At 46.5% G+C, this 14183-nt stretch overlaps 1 protein-coding gene across 1 annotated transcript in view; it reads right to left on the bottom strand.

Annotated features, from left to right (window-relative positions):
- Positions 1 to 14183, bottom strand: part of OTOP2 (otopetrin 2) — a 113389-nt gene that overhangs the window by 13709 nt on the left and 85497 nt on the right. The window contains exons 2-4 of the mRNA XM_060251935.1: positions 8905 to 9096; positions 6018 to 6450; positions 4719 to 4855 (exon numbers count right to left, since the gene is read on the bottom strand). Coding sequence (XP_060107918.1) covers positions 4719 to 4855; positions 6018 to 6426 — 546 coding nt within the window. The 5' untranslated portion in view covers positions 6427 to 6450; positions 8905 to 9096. The remainder of the gene's footprint in view (positions 1 to 4718; positions 4856 to 6017; positions 6451 to 8904; positions 9097 to 14183) is intronic.

Below are 14183 nucleotides of genomic sequence, written 5' to 3'. Positions count from 1 at the left end.
GTAGGGGAGCGTATTCCTTCTGCATGGCTATAAGAAGAGCCCACAGAGCTAAGAAAGTTTTACTTTATGGCCATGCCATAAGCGACCTTATCCTGTTTGGTGATAGAATCATAGAATCACATAGTTAGAAGGGGCCATACAGGTCATCTAGTCCAACCCAATGCCGGATCAGCCAAGAGCATCCCTGGCAAATGTTTGTCCAGCCGTAGCTTAAAGACTGCCACTGAGGGGGAGCTCACCACCTCCCTACATAGCTGATCCCACTGTCGAACATCTCTTACCATAAAAAAGTTTTCCTAATATCCAGTCAGTACCATCCGACCCTTAATTTAAACCCATGATTGCAAGTTCTATCCTGTGCTTCCTACAGAAAGCTCCCTGCTCTCCTCTAAGGGACAGCCCTTCAAATACTTAAAGACAGCAATCATGTCCCCCCTCAACCCCCTCTTCTCCAGACTGAACATTCCCAAGTCCCTCAGCCTTTCCTCATAGGGCTTAGTCTCCAGAATGTATTTAGGAGCAGTATAGTAGCAAGCCTTCGTAAATGTTACAAACAAGGCGCTGGGTTTGCTGGGCACACTATACTGCATTTGTGCTGCTGGGCTTCCAGCCCTTCCCTTCCTTGGGCTTTGGTTCTGTGCTTGACATCAGCTAGCATTCCCATAATGGCCCTGCATTCTGCTGGGCACTCTGTGATCGCACCAGTACTGCTTGGTACTCTGTAAATTGCCCTGGTTCTGCTGGGCTTGCAAAATGACCACCCTTCAATTTTTAATGCTGAGATTCTCACGTTTGGCTTTAGTCCTTTGCAAACAACGGAGGGTGGGGGCACCTTTTTGGGGGTGGGGCTTAGTGTGTTTCTTAACATCCAGTCTGTTGAAGTTTGCAATCATTATTTTGTGATGCTTTGGCTAGTGTTAGTTAGCAAAAGTTAGTACAAAGGTTCCTAGGTCTCAAAAATGCCTTGTAGATACTTGGGATGGCTAGCTCTTGGGCTTCAAAAGTTCTCCCACGTGCCTGCTCAGAATACGAGTGGTGTGATGGAATTATTATTATTATTTTTTGCCCATAAGTCACAGCAAACGCATGGCAACCGTATAGGATTTTAAAGGCAAGAGATGTTTGGAGGTGATTTGCCATCGCCTGCCTCCACGTTGGCCCTGAGATCTGAGGAGCTCAGACTATCCTGTGGCTACCCAGGTCAGGGCTAGGCTGAGAGTAATGTGACGGCTCAGGGTCACTCAGTAAGCTTCTCTGGCATGAGTGGGGATTCGAACCTGGACTTCCTAGATCCTAGTCTGACCCTTTAAGCAGTTTGGTGTAGTGGTTAAGTGTGCGGACTCTTATCTGGGAGAACCGGGTTCGATTCCCCACTCCTCCACTTGCAGCTGCTGGAATGGCCTTGGGTCAGCCATAGCTCTGGCAGAAGTTGTCCTTGAAAGGGCAGTTGCTGTGAGAGTCCTCTCAGCCCCACCCACCTCACAGGTTGTCTGTTGTGGGGGAGGAAGGTAAAGGAGATTGTGAGCCGCTCTGAGACTCTTCGGAGTGGAGGGCAGGATATAAATTCAATATCTTCTTCTTCCCTGGAGTTTCTGCATTCACACCTGACACTAACATTGTGCCACATTGGTTCTAGTTTAGTGGTAGAACCACCAGATATTTTACCAGCTTTGTCGTCCTCATTCACGGGATATAAATCCAATATCTTCATCTACCTCGCAGGGTGTCTGTTGTGGGGGAGGAAGGTAAAGGAGATTGTGAGCTGCTCTGAGACTCTTTGGAGTGGAAGGCAGGATATAAATCCAATATCTTCATCTACCTCACAGGGTGTCTGTTGTGGGGGAGGAAGGTAAAGGAGATTGTGAGCTGCTCTGAGGCTCTTTGGAGTGGAGAGCGGGATATAAATCCAATATCTTCTTCTTATCTGGGAGAACCGGGTTTGATTCCCCACTCCTTCACTTGCACCTGCTGGAATGGCCTTGGGTCAGCCATAGCTCTGGCAGAGGTTGTCCTTGAAAGGGCAGCTGCTGGGAGAGCCCTCTCCAGCCCCACCCACCTCACAGGGTGTCTGTTGTGGGGGAGGAAGGGAAAGGAGACTGTGAGCCGCTCTGAGACTCTTCGGAGTGGAGAGCGGGATATAAATCCAATATCTTCTTCTTCTTCTATATCATCCTGGCTCTTGAGATGGAATACCATGTATGATTTTGAATGGTTTTTTTCTGACACAAGTTGAATAAAATAAAATTTTCACCGTCTGCCTTTCTTTCCTGACCGTCATTATTATTCGTTTTATTTCATGATTATTACTGAACATAACTTTGTCATAGAGAGTAGGAGCCCTGACCTGGATAGCCCCAGCCAAGCCTGATCTTGTCAGATCTCAGGTGCTAAGCAAAGCCAATGCAGAGGCAAGCAATGGCAAACCACTTCCAAATGTCTCTTGCCTTGAAAACCTTCTGGGGTCATCATAGGTCAGCTGTAACTTGATCGCCAAGAAAAGAAGAGGGGAGTGTTAAAAATTACCCCTGCCAGTTGCCAAATGAGCTATGTATGCCGCCGGCTATGCCCTTAATACCAACTCCACATTCAAGGTCGTGGATACAAATGGAGTGGCCAATTGTGTCAAAGGTTGCTGACAGGTACACTGGTATCAACAGGGAAGACTGTCCCACATCTAACTTTGAACAAAGATCATCCACCAGTGCAACTAAAGCCGTCTCTCTACCAAACCCAGGCCTGAAACCAGACCGAAATGGGTCAAAGGCAGATGTGTCATCCAGAAAACCCTGAAGTTGCTTTGTCACCTTCCCTAGAAAAGGTAAATTTGATACTGGCCTGTACTTGGCCACCTCATCCCTAGCCAATAAAGGCTTTTGAACAGAAGTTTATTAACTGCCTCTTTCAAAGACCTAGGGAGAACCTCCCAATCAAGGAGGAGTGGACAATTTTCACTAATGGCTCTAGAAGAAGAAGAATTGCAGATTTATATCCCGCCCTTCTCCCTGAATCAGAGACTCAGAGCGGCTTACAATCTCCTATATCTTCTCCCCCCACAACAGACACCCTGTGAGGTGGGTGGGGCTGAGAGGGCTCTCCCAGCAGCTGCCCTTTCAAGGACAACCTCTGCCAGAGCTATGGCTAACCCAAGGCCATTCCAGCAGGTGCAAGTGGAGGAGTGGGGAATCAAACCCGGTTCTCCCAGATAAGAGTCCATGCACTTAACCACTACACCAAACTGGCTCTCTAATACCTTTCCCAGTAAGAATTTAAAAGCCAGGATGGGCATGAGTCAAGATTACAAATGGTGGCCCTCACACCCCCAAGGACCCTGTCAAGATTCAAAGGAAGAATCAGTCTGGAACTATCCATGACAAAAGGACAAACAAGTGCTTCTAACACCTCAGGTACTGTATCGTCACTCAGTCTGTCCTCCAAGTTGGAATGGATGAAATAGATTTTGTCTGCAAAGAACCTCGCAGAAACCTCACAGCCGGTGACCGAATTTTTATTGCCAACAGGGTTTGATTTAGATGTTATCATGTCACAAAACCACTTTAAACAATTCAGTTGGATGAGAAGAAAATCTTCACTGTCAGGTTCACCAAGGCCTCAGATCAGGGGATCCCCTTGCAATAACCAGCAGGGGGCACCCTCCTCCTCAGCCACACTTAAAATTTATAATACAGTACTTCCCCTTTCACCGCCCTAGAATATGCTTTAAACCTGAGTAACAATAGTCCTGTTCTCCCCATGCCTTTTCAAGCACTGTAACAGCCTCAGTGCGTGTTTCAGCACTTGAAAAGGTGCAGAGGGGAAAAAAGTGCCTCAGTCCACCACCCTTGCAGGATCAGGCCTTTGCAGCATTTTTAAGTCACTTTAAAAAGTAGGCAGGGTCCCTGTGACAGACATGAAGATGCTGTCAAGTCTAGTTTGGCTCTAAGTATGGAAGGTGACACTAAACAAAAGAGAAAGGGATAATCCTACAACTTGATTGGATCTTTTCTTAGCAGACACCGCCCTTCTGACTCAGATTGAAGACAGACAGTTCAGGAGCACAAAGGAGCAGCATCAATTTGATCTCCTTCTTTGTCTTAGCTAAAAAGGGTTGGGGGATGTATGCGTGTGTATGGCTCCACTAAGAAGCCAAGGACTGACCAGAACTCTCTGATGACTGTCGTTATTCAACAGATCGCTCCTTGTATGCCTACCTGAGGGACCATCTCTCCCCACATGTTCCCCAGAGAGTACTGAGATCGGGAACGCAAAACCTCCTTGTTGTCCCCGGGCCAAAGGAAGCCCGTTTGAAATCTTCGAGGGATAGGGCCTTTTCCGTAATGGCCCCTTCTTGGTGGAACCAGCTTCCGGAAGAGGTAAGGGCCCTGCGGGACCTTGCTCAATTCCGCAGGGCCTGTAAGACAACCCTCTTCTGGCAGGCTTACAACTAACCGGCACTCAAATCTGAAATCGAGCATAGCTTTATAAGACTGTAGAATGTTTTAATGTTTTATATGTAAATTGTTTGTGTGGTTTAATTTTAATTATGTAAATTATATGAAATGTTTAAACTTTTACGTGTCATGTTAGATTTTATATGTTGTAAGCCGCCCTGAGCCACCTGGTGGGAAGGGCGGGATATAAATTACAAATAAATAAATAAATAAATAAATAAATAAATAAATAAATAAATAAATGCCTAGAACAATGAGATCCTCACTCACCTGGACGATCACAAACACAGCCTGAACAATCGGATAGGTTATTTTGATGGCTGTCAGACACTGAGAGAAGCTGGAATAATATCCTGTCTTGAAAACATCCATCACCAGGGTGAGAACTGCAAACAAGACCAAACCTCCTGTTTTGGAAATAAAAAAAATTACATCTCATGACAAAAATGCTCATCCCCGTCTCCAGTAGTCCCTATTTTTCTATTTATGTGACCATCAAAAGTTATACATATGAACATATGAAGCTGCCTTATACTGAATCAGACCCTGGTCCGTTGAAGTCAGTATTGACTACTCAGACTGGCAGCGGCTCTCCAGGGTCTCAAGCTGAGGTTTCTCAGGCCTACTTGCCTGGACCCTTTTTAGTTGGAGATGCCGGGGATTGAACCTGGGACCTTCTGCTTCCCAAGCAGATGCTCTACCACTGAGCCACGGCCCCTCCATACATTTTCATGTATATAAAGTGACAACAAAGCACTAGTATAATTTAAATGGTAGCCCAAAATTTGGGAACTGATTCCATGACTCTACCAACATCTCATAGGAAAAAAAATGAAGCACATCATCGCCACAGGCATATTTGGAATTCAAGCTGAATTTTCAGTTTTCTGTAAACGGAGCTTCAGTAGTCACTCCTTGGATGGGCATATGCGGGCCTGACGCCAGTCTTTTGTGGCCTCATAGGTAAAAGACCTACAGTGAATCTTTAACACTTGGCCAGACAAGAATATCACCCGATACTACTTCTTCCAGCAAGAGCATGCTGCCCATTTACTACTGTAGTCCTAAATCCGCCACCCATGTAGAGATATAAGGGAATCTGAACATCTTCACAATGGAAGGGAAAATATTTATTTTTCAAGGAACACTCGGAAATTCAGAGGACCTGCCACGCCTATTGCTATAACAGCATACTGATATAACAATATTCTGGTGCCAATTGAACAAACAAACAAACAAAGATTACAAAAGCCCTGATGGCCAGGGGTTGGTCCACGGAAACCATAACCTCTACTTTGGCTCTCAGTCGCTGACCCAAGAACACTCAGTAAGCACAAACAGTACTTCAAGCCCAGGAATCCCCAGCCCGGCTCTTTTAACACTCCACCTATTATATCAGACTGGCTGTCGTACAACTCTATTAAAAAAAAAGAGGCCACCAGGTGTGTCAGTCTAACAAGAAATGTTCTTCCTGGAATGCCTCCTCTTCATATGTTTATCCCACGTGAACAGCTAATTTGGCCATCTTGCTGTTTGCCCTTCCCATCCACCCACAGAACCAGTCCTTACCTCTTAGCCAGATCGGTCCCGCATGTGAATCCTTGCAGAGGATAGCATCTCGGTGTCGGGAGGTGTTAATGAGGTAGAAGAGCATCCAGATAATGGCTATCAGCATCACAATGGTGAGCATGAAAAAGACATCATAGTCATGCAGTTTTATTTCATGGAAAGCCCCACCACTGACCAAGGTACAGGACAGCAGCACCAAATTGATAGCGAGAAGAACAGAGAAGACACGGCCCCCTTTCTTCCAGATTTCCTTGGGACTGTGTGTCAAGGCAGATGGGAACTTATGATGGCCAAGAGAGGTGAGCTGTTCAGGTCCTAAATTATTCTTGTCATCCCTGTGACCGGCACCCATGACTGAATCTTCACATCCAATTTCGTTGTCTTTCCACACAGACACCCTGGTCATCATTTAACAGACACTGAAACGTTGCTCCTGATGTAAAAAAACAAAACAAACGACAGCACAGTGACAAAGTGTTTTCGTTTCATATCAGAGCCTCAGGTCTCATTCAAACGGTGGAGACTGAAGTTAATGGAATGATTACACAAGACAGGCGGTTAAACTACTAATCAGAATTTTATAAGATGGGCTTCTAAGTACAATTCAGTGCTTTTTGAGATTTCCTATCATAAATTGGATCACTGATAATTGCTCAACCTGCTCGTTTCAGAAAATGGGGTCCAAAGTTTCCTAGCTAGGTCTTTCAGCATAATTTTAATAAAATCCATACAAGATTTTGGATATCACATACAAAGTCCTTCCTGGCCTTGGACCCTCACATTTATTTATTGACGTTTATATCCCATCCTATCCCAAAAATGGGTTTAGGGCAGCTCACACCATCTGCAGGACTGCTTCTCCTTTAAAAAGGTAAAAAAAGGTAGTCCCCTGTGCAAGCACCAGCCGCTTCCAACTCTGGGGTGATGTCACATCATGATGCTTTCATGGCAGAGTTTTTATGGGGCGGTTTGCCATTGCCTTCCCCAGTCATCTACATTCCCCCCCCCCCCCCCCGGCAAGCTGGGTCCTCATTTTACTGACCACGGAAGGAAGGAAGGCTAAGTCAATCTTGAGCCGGCTACCTGAATCCAGCTTCGCTGGGATCGAACTCAGGTCGTGAGGAGTGAGCTCGGACTGCAGTACAGCAGCTTTACCACTCTGCACAGCCATAAAAACTCCGCTTATCTGAGCAGGACCTTCTTCAAATGGTGCAAGATCGATAACTGCCTGTATAGTTGCATTCTCTGTTGCGGCCTCCACCTTATGGAATGGCCAGCCCGGTGGTCAGAAATACTCTATTATTTCACAAGCCATATAAAACTGAATTGTTCAAACAGAGCATTATTGTAAAGGTAACAGGGCAACATTATAATGGACTTGTTCAGGAAGGCGCTTTTATAAAGGGAATGGGACTGTGGACTGTATCACTTTATGCTATGTACCATTTGTTTGCTGTATGTATTATCCTACACTCACTGCATCGTTCTCTACTTTTGTTACACCATTTTCAGCTCTGCTTGATATCTAACTTTGCTTTGTTTGCAATTCTAGTCCTATTTCTCTACTTATTAGATTTTTCATATAATTGATTTACGCTGTGAAATCTGCATTGAGTCTCAGTCAGAAAGGCAAACTACAAATAAATAAAATTCTTGCTTCCTGTACCTGGCTATGACAGAAGTAACAATGCACCTGTATCTTCAGACTGATCCAGTTTAAATCTAGTCTATGAACATTCAAAACATCTCAACCATTCCTCTGACAGGTTCCATTTCAGAGGGACATACTTTAAGATTCAGTTTGTCAAGCTGTGTCCTCCCTCTCTTCACCTCACAGGCCTTGCCAGGACCTGACTCAATCTCATCAATTGCTCTCAGGCAGCTGAGGGGAGAGGGCTGTCCCAAATCATCTGGAATGCCCTTCAAACTTGAGTGGTCACAGTGGCCTATCAAGTCCAATGGGGCCCACCAGCCACGAATAGACAGTCCAAATAGTGCTCTGTGAACCTCCTTATTTTGGTGCAAGTTTGAGACAACAAAGCAAGAACAATACAAAAACCCAGCACCTGTGTAGGAGTGTGCTTTATTAAGTATCTGGCAGGCTGCAATATATTATGGGAGGACTTCATTGAGCTCAGTAGGTTACAGGTTAAGCTGTTATTCTCTAAATCTCAGGTGAACAATTATGTTAAGAATGGAAAGACTGCCCTATGACCTCTATCTTTGTCTGTACCTGTTTCTGACCTCAAACCCTTTTTTAAACACTCCACTCTGTGAGATGAACATTCTGCAAAGAATCATGTAAATGAACTGTTCCATGGTGAAGACAAAGATCAGTCAAGGGAATAATCCCAATGGAGACTCAATATACTTGATGGTAACATTATGCAGGGACAGTGGCTCAGTGGTAGAGCATCTGCTTGGTAAGCAGAAGGTCCCAGGTTCAATCCCCGGCATCTCCAAAAAAGGGTCCAGGCAAATAGGTGTGAAAAACCTCAGCTTGAGATCCTGGAGAGCCATGAATGGGGCTGTGGCTCAGTGGCAGAGCATCTGCTTGGTAAGCAGAAGGTCCCAGGTTCAATCCCCGGCATCTCCAACTAAAAAGGGTCCAGGCAAATAGGTGTGAAAATCCTCAGCTTGAGACCCTGGAGAGCCGCTGCCAGTCTGAGAAGACAATACTGACTTTGATGGACCCAGGGTCTGATCCAGTATAAGGCAGCTTCATATGTTCATATGCACCGCATATGCTTCTTAATATTTCATCCCCCAGGTCCTTAATTAATACTTAATTGGATTCATTTCAGTTCTTTATTAGTATCTTTATAACTAGATAGTTTACCACGAAGAGAGAAGAACAATTGTCTTAGGCAAAGACCATTCCACCAACCTGCTTTCGGCCAGCCAGGAGATGCTCCGTCGTCACCAATACGTTTGCGCGAGCTTCCTCTTTCCCCAGTTCACCGCTGCCAGGGAATTTATATCTGTCCAGATGCCTCCGTGATTTACACCAGCAGTGGGGCTGACAGTGCTGCTTCATAAACTTCTCAGTAAGGCTGACATGATCCATTTTGTGCATGAGCTGGTTTTAGGGAAGAGGAAAAGGCGAGAGAAATGGGGGTCAAACGGGGAGAAGGTAGGAACACTGTCACAGGCCCAGCGACAGCAGAAGAGCGGGCATGAGGACTCACTTTCCTTTCTGCTCAGGGCTGGCAGGGGTTTGAAATGAAGACTCCATAGTGCTCCTCTAGCTTATATGCTTCATGCCTTTACAAGCTTCATTACAGGCAGCAATCTACAAGTGCAGCTTTCCCTTAATCTCCATGCAAGGAGAAGCTTCCCCTTTGGTTTCTGTATCTTGATAGCTATTAGGCACGGACACCTCCTCATAAAAAGGTGTCGTAGTCGAGCATCCATGCAAATCTTGAAATCCACATGTCCCCAGGACTGCTTCTGGAGCCGCCCACACTGGCAGTCGGAGTGATTGTTATATCCATGTCAGGTGAACAAAACTAATCTGAGCTCATGCTGTTTTTAAAGGAACTTGCTTTTTCGAGGAAACAGCTTTGCCTCACATCTCTAGGGTTGCCAATCCCCAGATGGGGGCAGGGGATCCCCCGGTTTGGAGGCCCCCCCCCGCTTCAGGTTTGTCAGAAAGCGGGGGGAGGGGAGGGAAATGTCTGCTGAGAACTCTGTTACTCCCTATGGAGGTTTATTCCCATAGAAAATCATGGAGAATTGATCTGCGGGTATCTGGGGCTCTGGGGGGGGGGCTGCTTTTTGGGGTAGAGGCACCAAATTTTCCTTATAGCATCTAGTGCCTCTCCCCAAAATACCCCCCCAAGTTTCAAAAAGTTTGGAGGGGGTCCAATTCTATGAGCCCCAAAAGAAGGTGCCCCTATCCTTCCTTATTTCCTATGGAAGGAAGGCATTGAAAAGGTGTGCCGTCCCTTTCAATGTGATGGCCAGAACTCCCTTTGGAGTTCAATTATGCTTGTCACAGCCTTGATCTTGGCTCCACCCCTAATGTCTCCTGGCTCCACCCCCAAAGTCTCCTGGCTCCACCCCCAAAGTCCCCAGATATTTCTTGAATTGGACTTGGCAACCCTACACATCTCCCAGGCTGGCACAGAAGCAGCAAAACAGTGGGGGGAAATAGGACCACCTCAGTCTGACTAGATAATCAGATCATTCTCTGCTCCCTCTAACAGCAGTTGGATGCACAGAGGCAGGGCCGGAGGGTGCTTACCCGGTGTGCTGACGGAGGGGGGGGGCACCAAATTGGGTACGGAGTCCATTGTATTCTATGGGACCATAAGATAGAATGGTCCACAAGGGGGCATCATTTTTTAATCCCCCCCCCCCAAAAAAAAACACACATGCAGATCCGGTCCTGTACAGAGGTCCTGCCACCTGCTAACATTTGCAACTGTCAAACTACTGTGAAACAGTCAAACTACTGTGAAAGGGGGGACCTTGGTTGAAAAGATGGTAGTCCCAAATCCATTCCTTTATCATTCAAAAAACCAGGTCCAGTTATATAATTAAAAAAAATGTGGTTGGGGTAAGAGTAGGGTTGCCAATCCCCAGGTGGGGGCAGGGGATCCCCCGGTTTGGAGGCCCTCCCCCCACTTCAGGGTTATCAGAAAGCAGGGGGAGGGGAGGGAAATGTCTGCTGGGAACTCTGTTATTGCCTATGGAGGTTTATTCCCATAGAAAATCATGGAGAATTGATCCGTGGGTACCTGGGGCTCTGGGGGGCTGTGTTTTGGGGTAGAGGCAACACATTTTCAGTATAGCATCTAGTGCCTCTCCCCAAAATACCCCCCAAGTTTCAAAAATATTGGACCAGGGGGTCCAATTCTATGAGCCCCAAAAGAAGGTGCCCCTATCCTTCATTATTTCCTATGGAAGGAAGGCATTGAAAAGGTGTGTCGTTCCTTTAAATGTGATGGCCAGAACTCCCTTTGGAGTTCAATGATGCTTGTCACAGCCTTGATCTTGGCTCCACCCCTAATGTCTCCTGGCTCCACCCCCAAAGTCGCCAGATATTTCTTAAATTGGACTTGGCAACCCTAGGTAAGAGCAGTCTCTTTGTGAGTAGGGTTATAATTAACCATCAGTCAACATCTCATTGGGATAGAAGTTAAAATCAGCCCAGGAGCAAGGCAAACTGGGTAGCCGTGTGGCACTGTGAGCCAGCGCTGCAGGGCCAGTCAGCTCAGGCCTGGCCAACGAGGACAAGGATGGTTAGAGCAGCCTCACCCACTGCTGCACCTCCACCAGCTGGGGAAAGTGCCAGAGGAAGATGGCAAGCTGATACTGATCTCGGTTGCCACTGAGTGGTCAGAGTCAAACGGCTTCTGCAGTGCTGGCCGAGCTGACAGGCCTTGGCTGTTGGCTACGCTTGGACTGCAGCAGCCCCCCAGGGCAACAGCTCCCCCAGAACTTTCCCAGGAAGCTAAGTGGCCGCTCCGTTCCTGAGCATCGTACCTTTCTAATCATGTATTAAAATGTTTAGATCCCACCTTTTGATGTACAAGGTAGCTGATAAAACACTAATAAAACTCAAAATGTCAATTAAATTATATAAAATAAAGTAAAAACCGTCAAACAGCTGAAACTGTAGATCAGCTCTAAGGCACTGTTAGCAAAGCCTCCGAAAAAGAACCACCTTCACTTGGCACCAGAAAGCCAGCTGAGTGAACTAGGGTTGCCAGCTCGGGCTTGGGAAATTCCTGGACCTTTGGTGACAATGCCTGGAAAGGGCAGGATTTAGAAGAAGAAGAAGAAGAAGAAGAAGAAGAAGAAGAAGAAGAAGATGATGATGATGATGATGATGATATTGGATTTATATCCCGCCCTCTACTCTGAAGAATCTCAGAGCGGCTCACAATCTCCTTTCCCTTCCTCCCCCACAACAGACACCCTGTGAGGTAGATGAAGATATTGGATTTATATCCCGCCCTCCACTCCAAAGAGTCTCAGATCAGCTCACAGTCTCCTTTACCTTCCTCCCCCACAACAGACACCCTGTGAGGTAAATGAAGATATTGGATTTATATCCCGCCCTCCACTCTGAAGAGTCTCAGATCGGCTCACAGTCTCCTTTACCTTCCTCCCCCACAACAGACACCCTGTGAGGTAGATGAAGATATTGGATTTATATCCCGCCCTCCACTCTGAAGAGTCTCAGATCAGCTCACAGTCTCCTTTACCTTCCTCCCCCACAACAGACACCCTGTGAGGTAGATGAAGATATTGGATTTATATCCCGCCCTCCACTCCAAAGAGTCTCAGAGCGGCTCACAATCTCCTTTCCCTTCCTCCCCCACAACAGACACCCTGTGAGGTGGGTGGGGCTGGAGAGGGCTCTCACAGCAGCTGCCCTTTCAAGGACAACCTCTGCCAGATCTATGGCTGACCCAAGGCCATTCCAGCAGGTGCAAGTGGAGGAGTGGGGACTCAAACCCGGTTCTCCCAGATAAGAGTCCGCATACTTAACCACTACACCAAACTAGGGAGGGGATGGAAGGAACCTCAGTGAGGTATAACCAGAGCTGTCTTAACGCATGGGCCTGATGGGCGCTTGCCCGTGGGCCCCACGAGCATAGGGGCCCCATACTAGTCTGTGTATGATGCAGTACTAATAACCAGATATTGAGAGTTTGTGAATATATGAATGGATAAGCTTTTTATTAGGGTTTGTAGAGTCTTTCGGGATCAAGTGCCGTGTTCTACTGGAGAAAGTTTTCCTTCCAGATGTTTCGTTCTCAGCTGCGGAGAACATCCTCAGTGGCGTTGCAGCCGGAGCAGGCGCTCAGACCTGTGCATCAATGCACAGCAGCCAAGAAGGTCTAAGCGCCTGCTCCGGCTGCAACGCCACTGAGGATGCTCAGAGAACTGAGGATGTTCTCCGCAGCTGAGAACGAAACGTCTGGAAGGAAAACTTTTTCCAGTAGAACGCGGCACTTGATCCCGAAAGACTCTACAAACCCTAATGATGTTACCAGCCGTGAAAACCTGAAATCTTTGATAAGCTTTTTATTGTTTTTCAAGCCTTGTGCATTGTTCAAATGTTTGTCATGTTGATTAGTTGTCGCTGCCCAGCATGTTTTTAACGTTTCAACACCGATTTTGTTGGAAGTGCCAATAAAATAAATATATATTTAATTTTATCGACCATTTACATTTTTATTCCTTGTCGTAGGGGCCAGTACACTGCTTTGCCCGGGGCCCATAATGCTGTTAAGACGGCCCTCGGTATAACACCATAGAGCCACCCTCCAAAAAAGCCATTTTTCTAGGGAAACAGATCTCAATAGACTGGAGATAAGTTGTAATTTCACGAGATCTCCAGGCCCCACCTGGAAGTTGGCAATCAGAGCACGAAGCATCCAGCTGTAGCCTTTTAGATGCAACGACATTTCTGTTTTATTTGGCCTAGGAGGAGTTCTCCAGAACCTTACTGCCGCTGCGGAGAAGGCCCTGTACCGTGTATCCGTGAAGATAGAAATTATAACAGGGCCCTGAGGAAGATCTTTCACTCCATATGGGAGAATAAGCGATCCTGGACCCAGACTGATGAACTGAAACAACCCCATCGTCTTTTACCTTTTTATCCCACCCTTCCTCCATGGAACTCGGGATGGAACATGTCGTTCTTCCTTCTCTATTGCATTCTCAGAACCCTGTTAGGAGGTTATGCTGAGAGATGCTCAAGGTCAGACAATGAGCTGAGTATATACCCACTGAGTTTTATGGCTGAGTGGGAATTTGAACCCAGGCCTCCCCAGCCTAAATGTCCAGCACAGTGACTTATCATACTGTGAACAAGGAGCACTGACAGTAAGTTGCTGTTATGCCCTTAAAAACTCACCAAGATCTATTAAACTCAAGTCTGCAATGTGCTGCAAATTCCACAACACTCCGACTCTTGTGCTTAAGCAATTAATCCACCATCACTAAATGAAAAGGAATATCTATGGAGGGGCGGGGTGTGAACTTCAATCTCTGGCCAACAGATGGCACCAGAAGACCACACATTCCCTAGAGGACAGCAACAGCAGGAGCTGGGACTGGATCTGTCTACCTTTTATACCCCTTCACACATTGTGTCTGATGAAGGAAGCTCTGAATCTCAAAAGCTTATACCCTAATACTTGTGTT

The sequence above is a fragment of the Heteronotia binoei genome, chromosome 13, assembly GCF_032191835.1.
Source record: "Heteronotia binoei isolate CCM8104 ecotype False Entrance Well chromosome 13, APGP_CSIRO_Hbin_v1, whole genome shotgun sequence".
Classification (NCBI taxonomy): domain Eukaryota; kingdom Metazoa; phylum Chordata; class Lepidosauria; order Squamata; family Gekkonidae; genus Heteronotia; species Heteronotia binoei.
The sequence above is the reverse complement of the archived record's forward strand: the minus strand, read 5'-3'. Positions and strand labels throughout refer to the sequence as shown.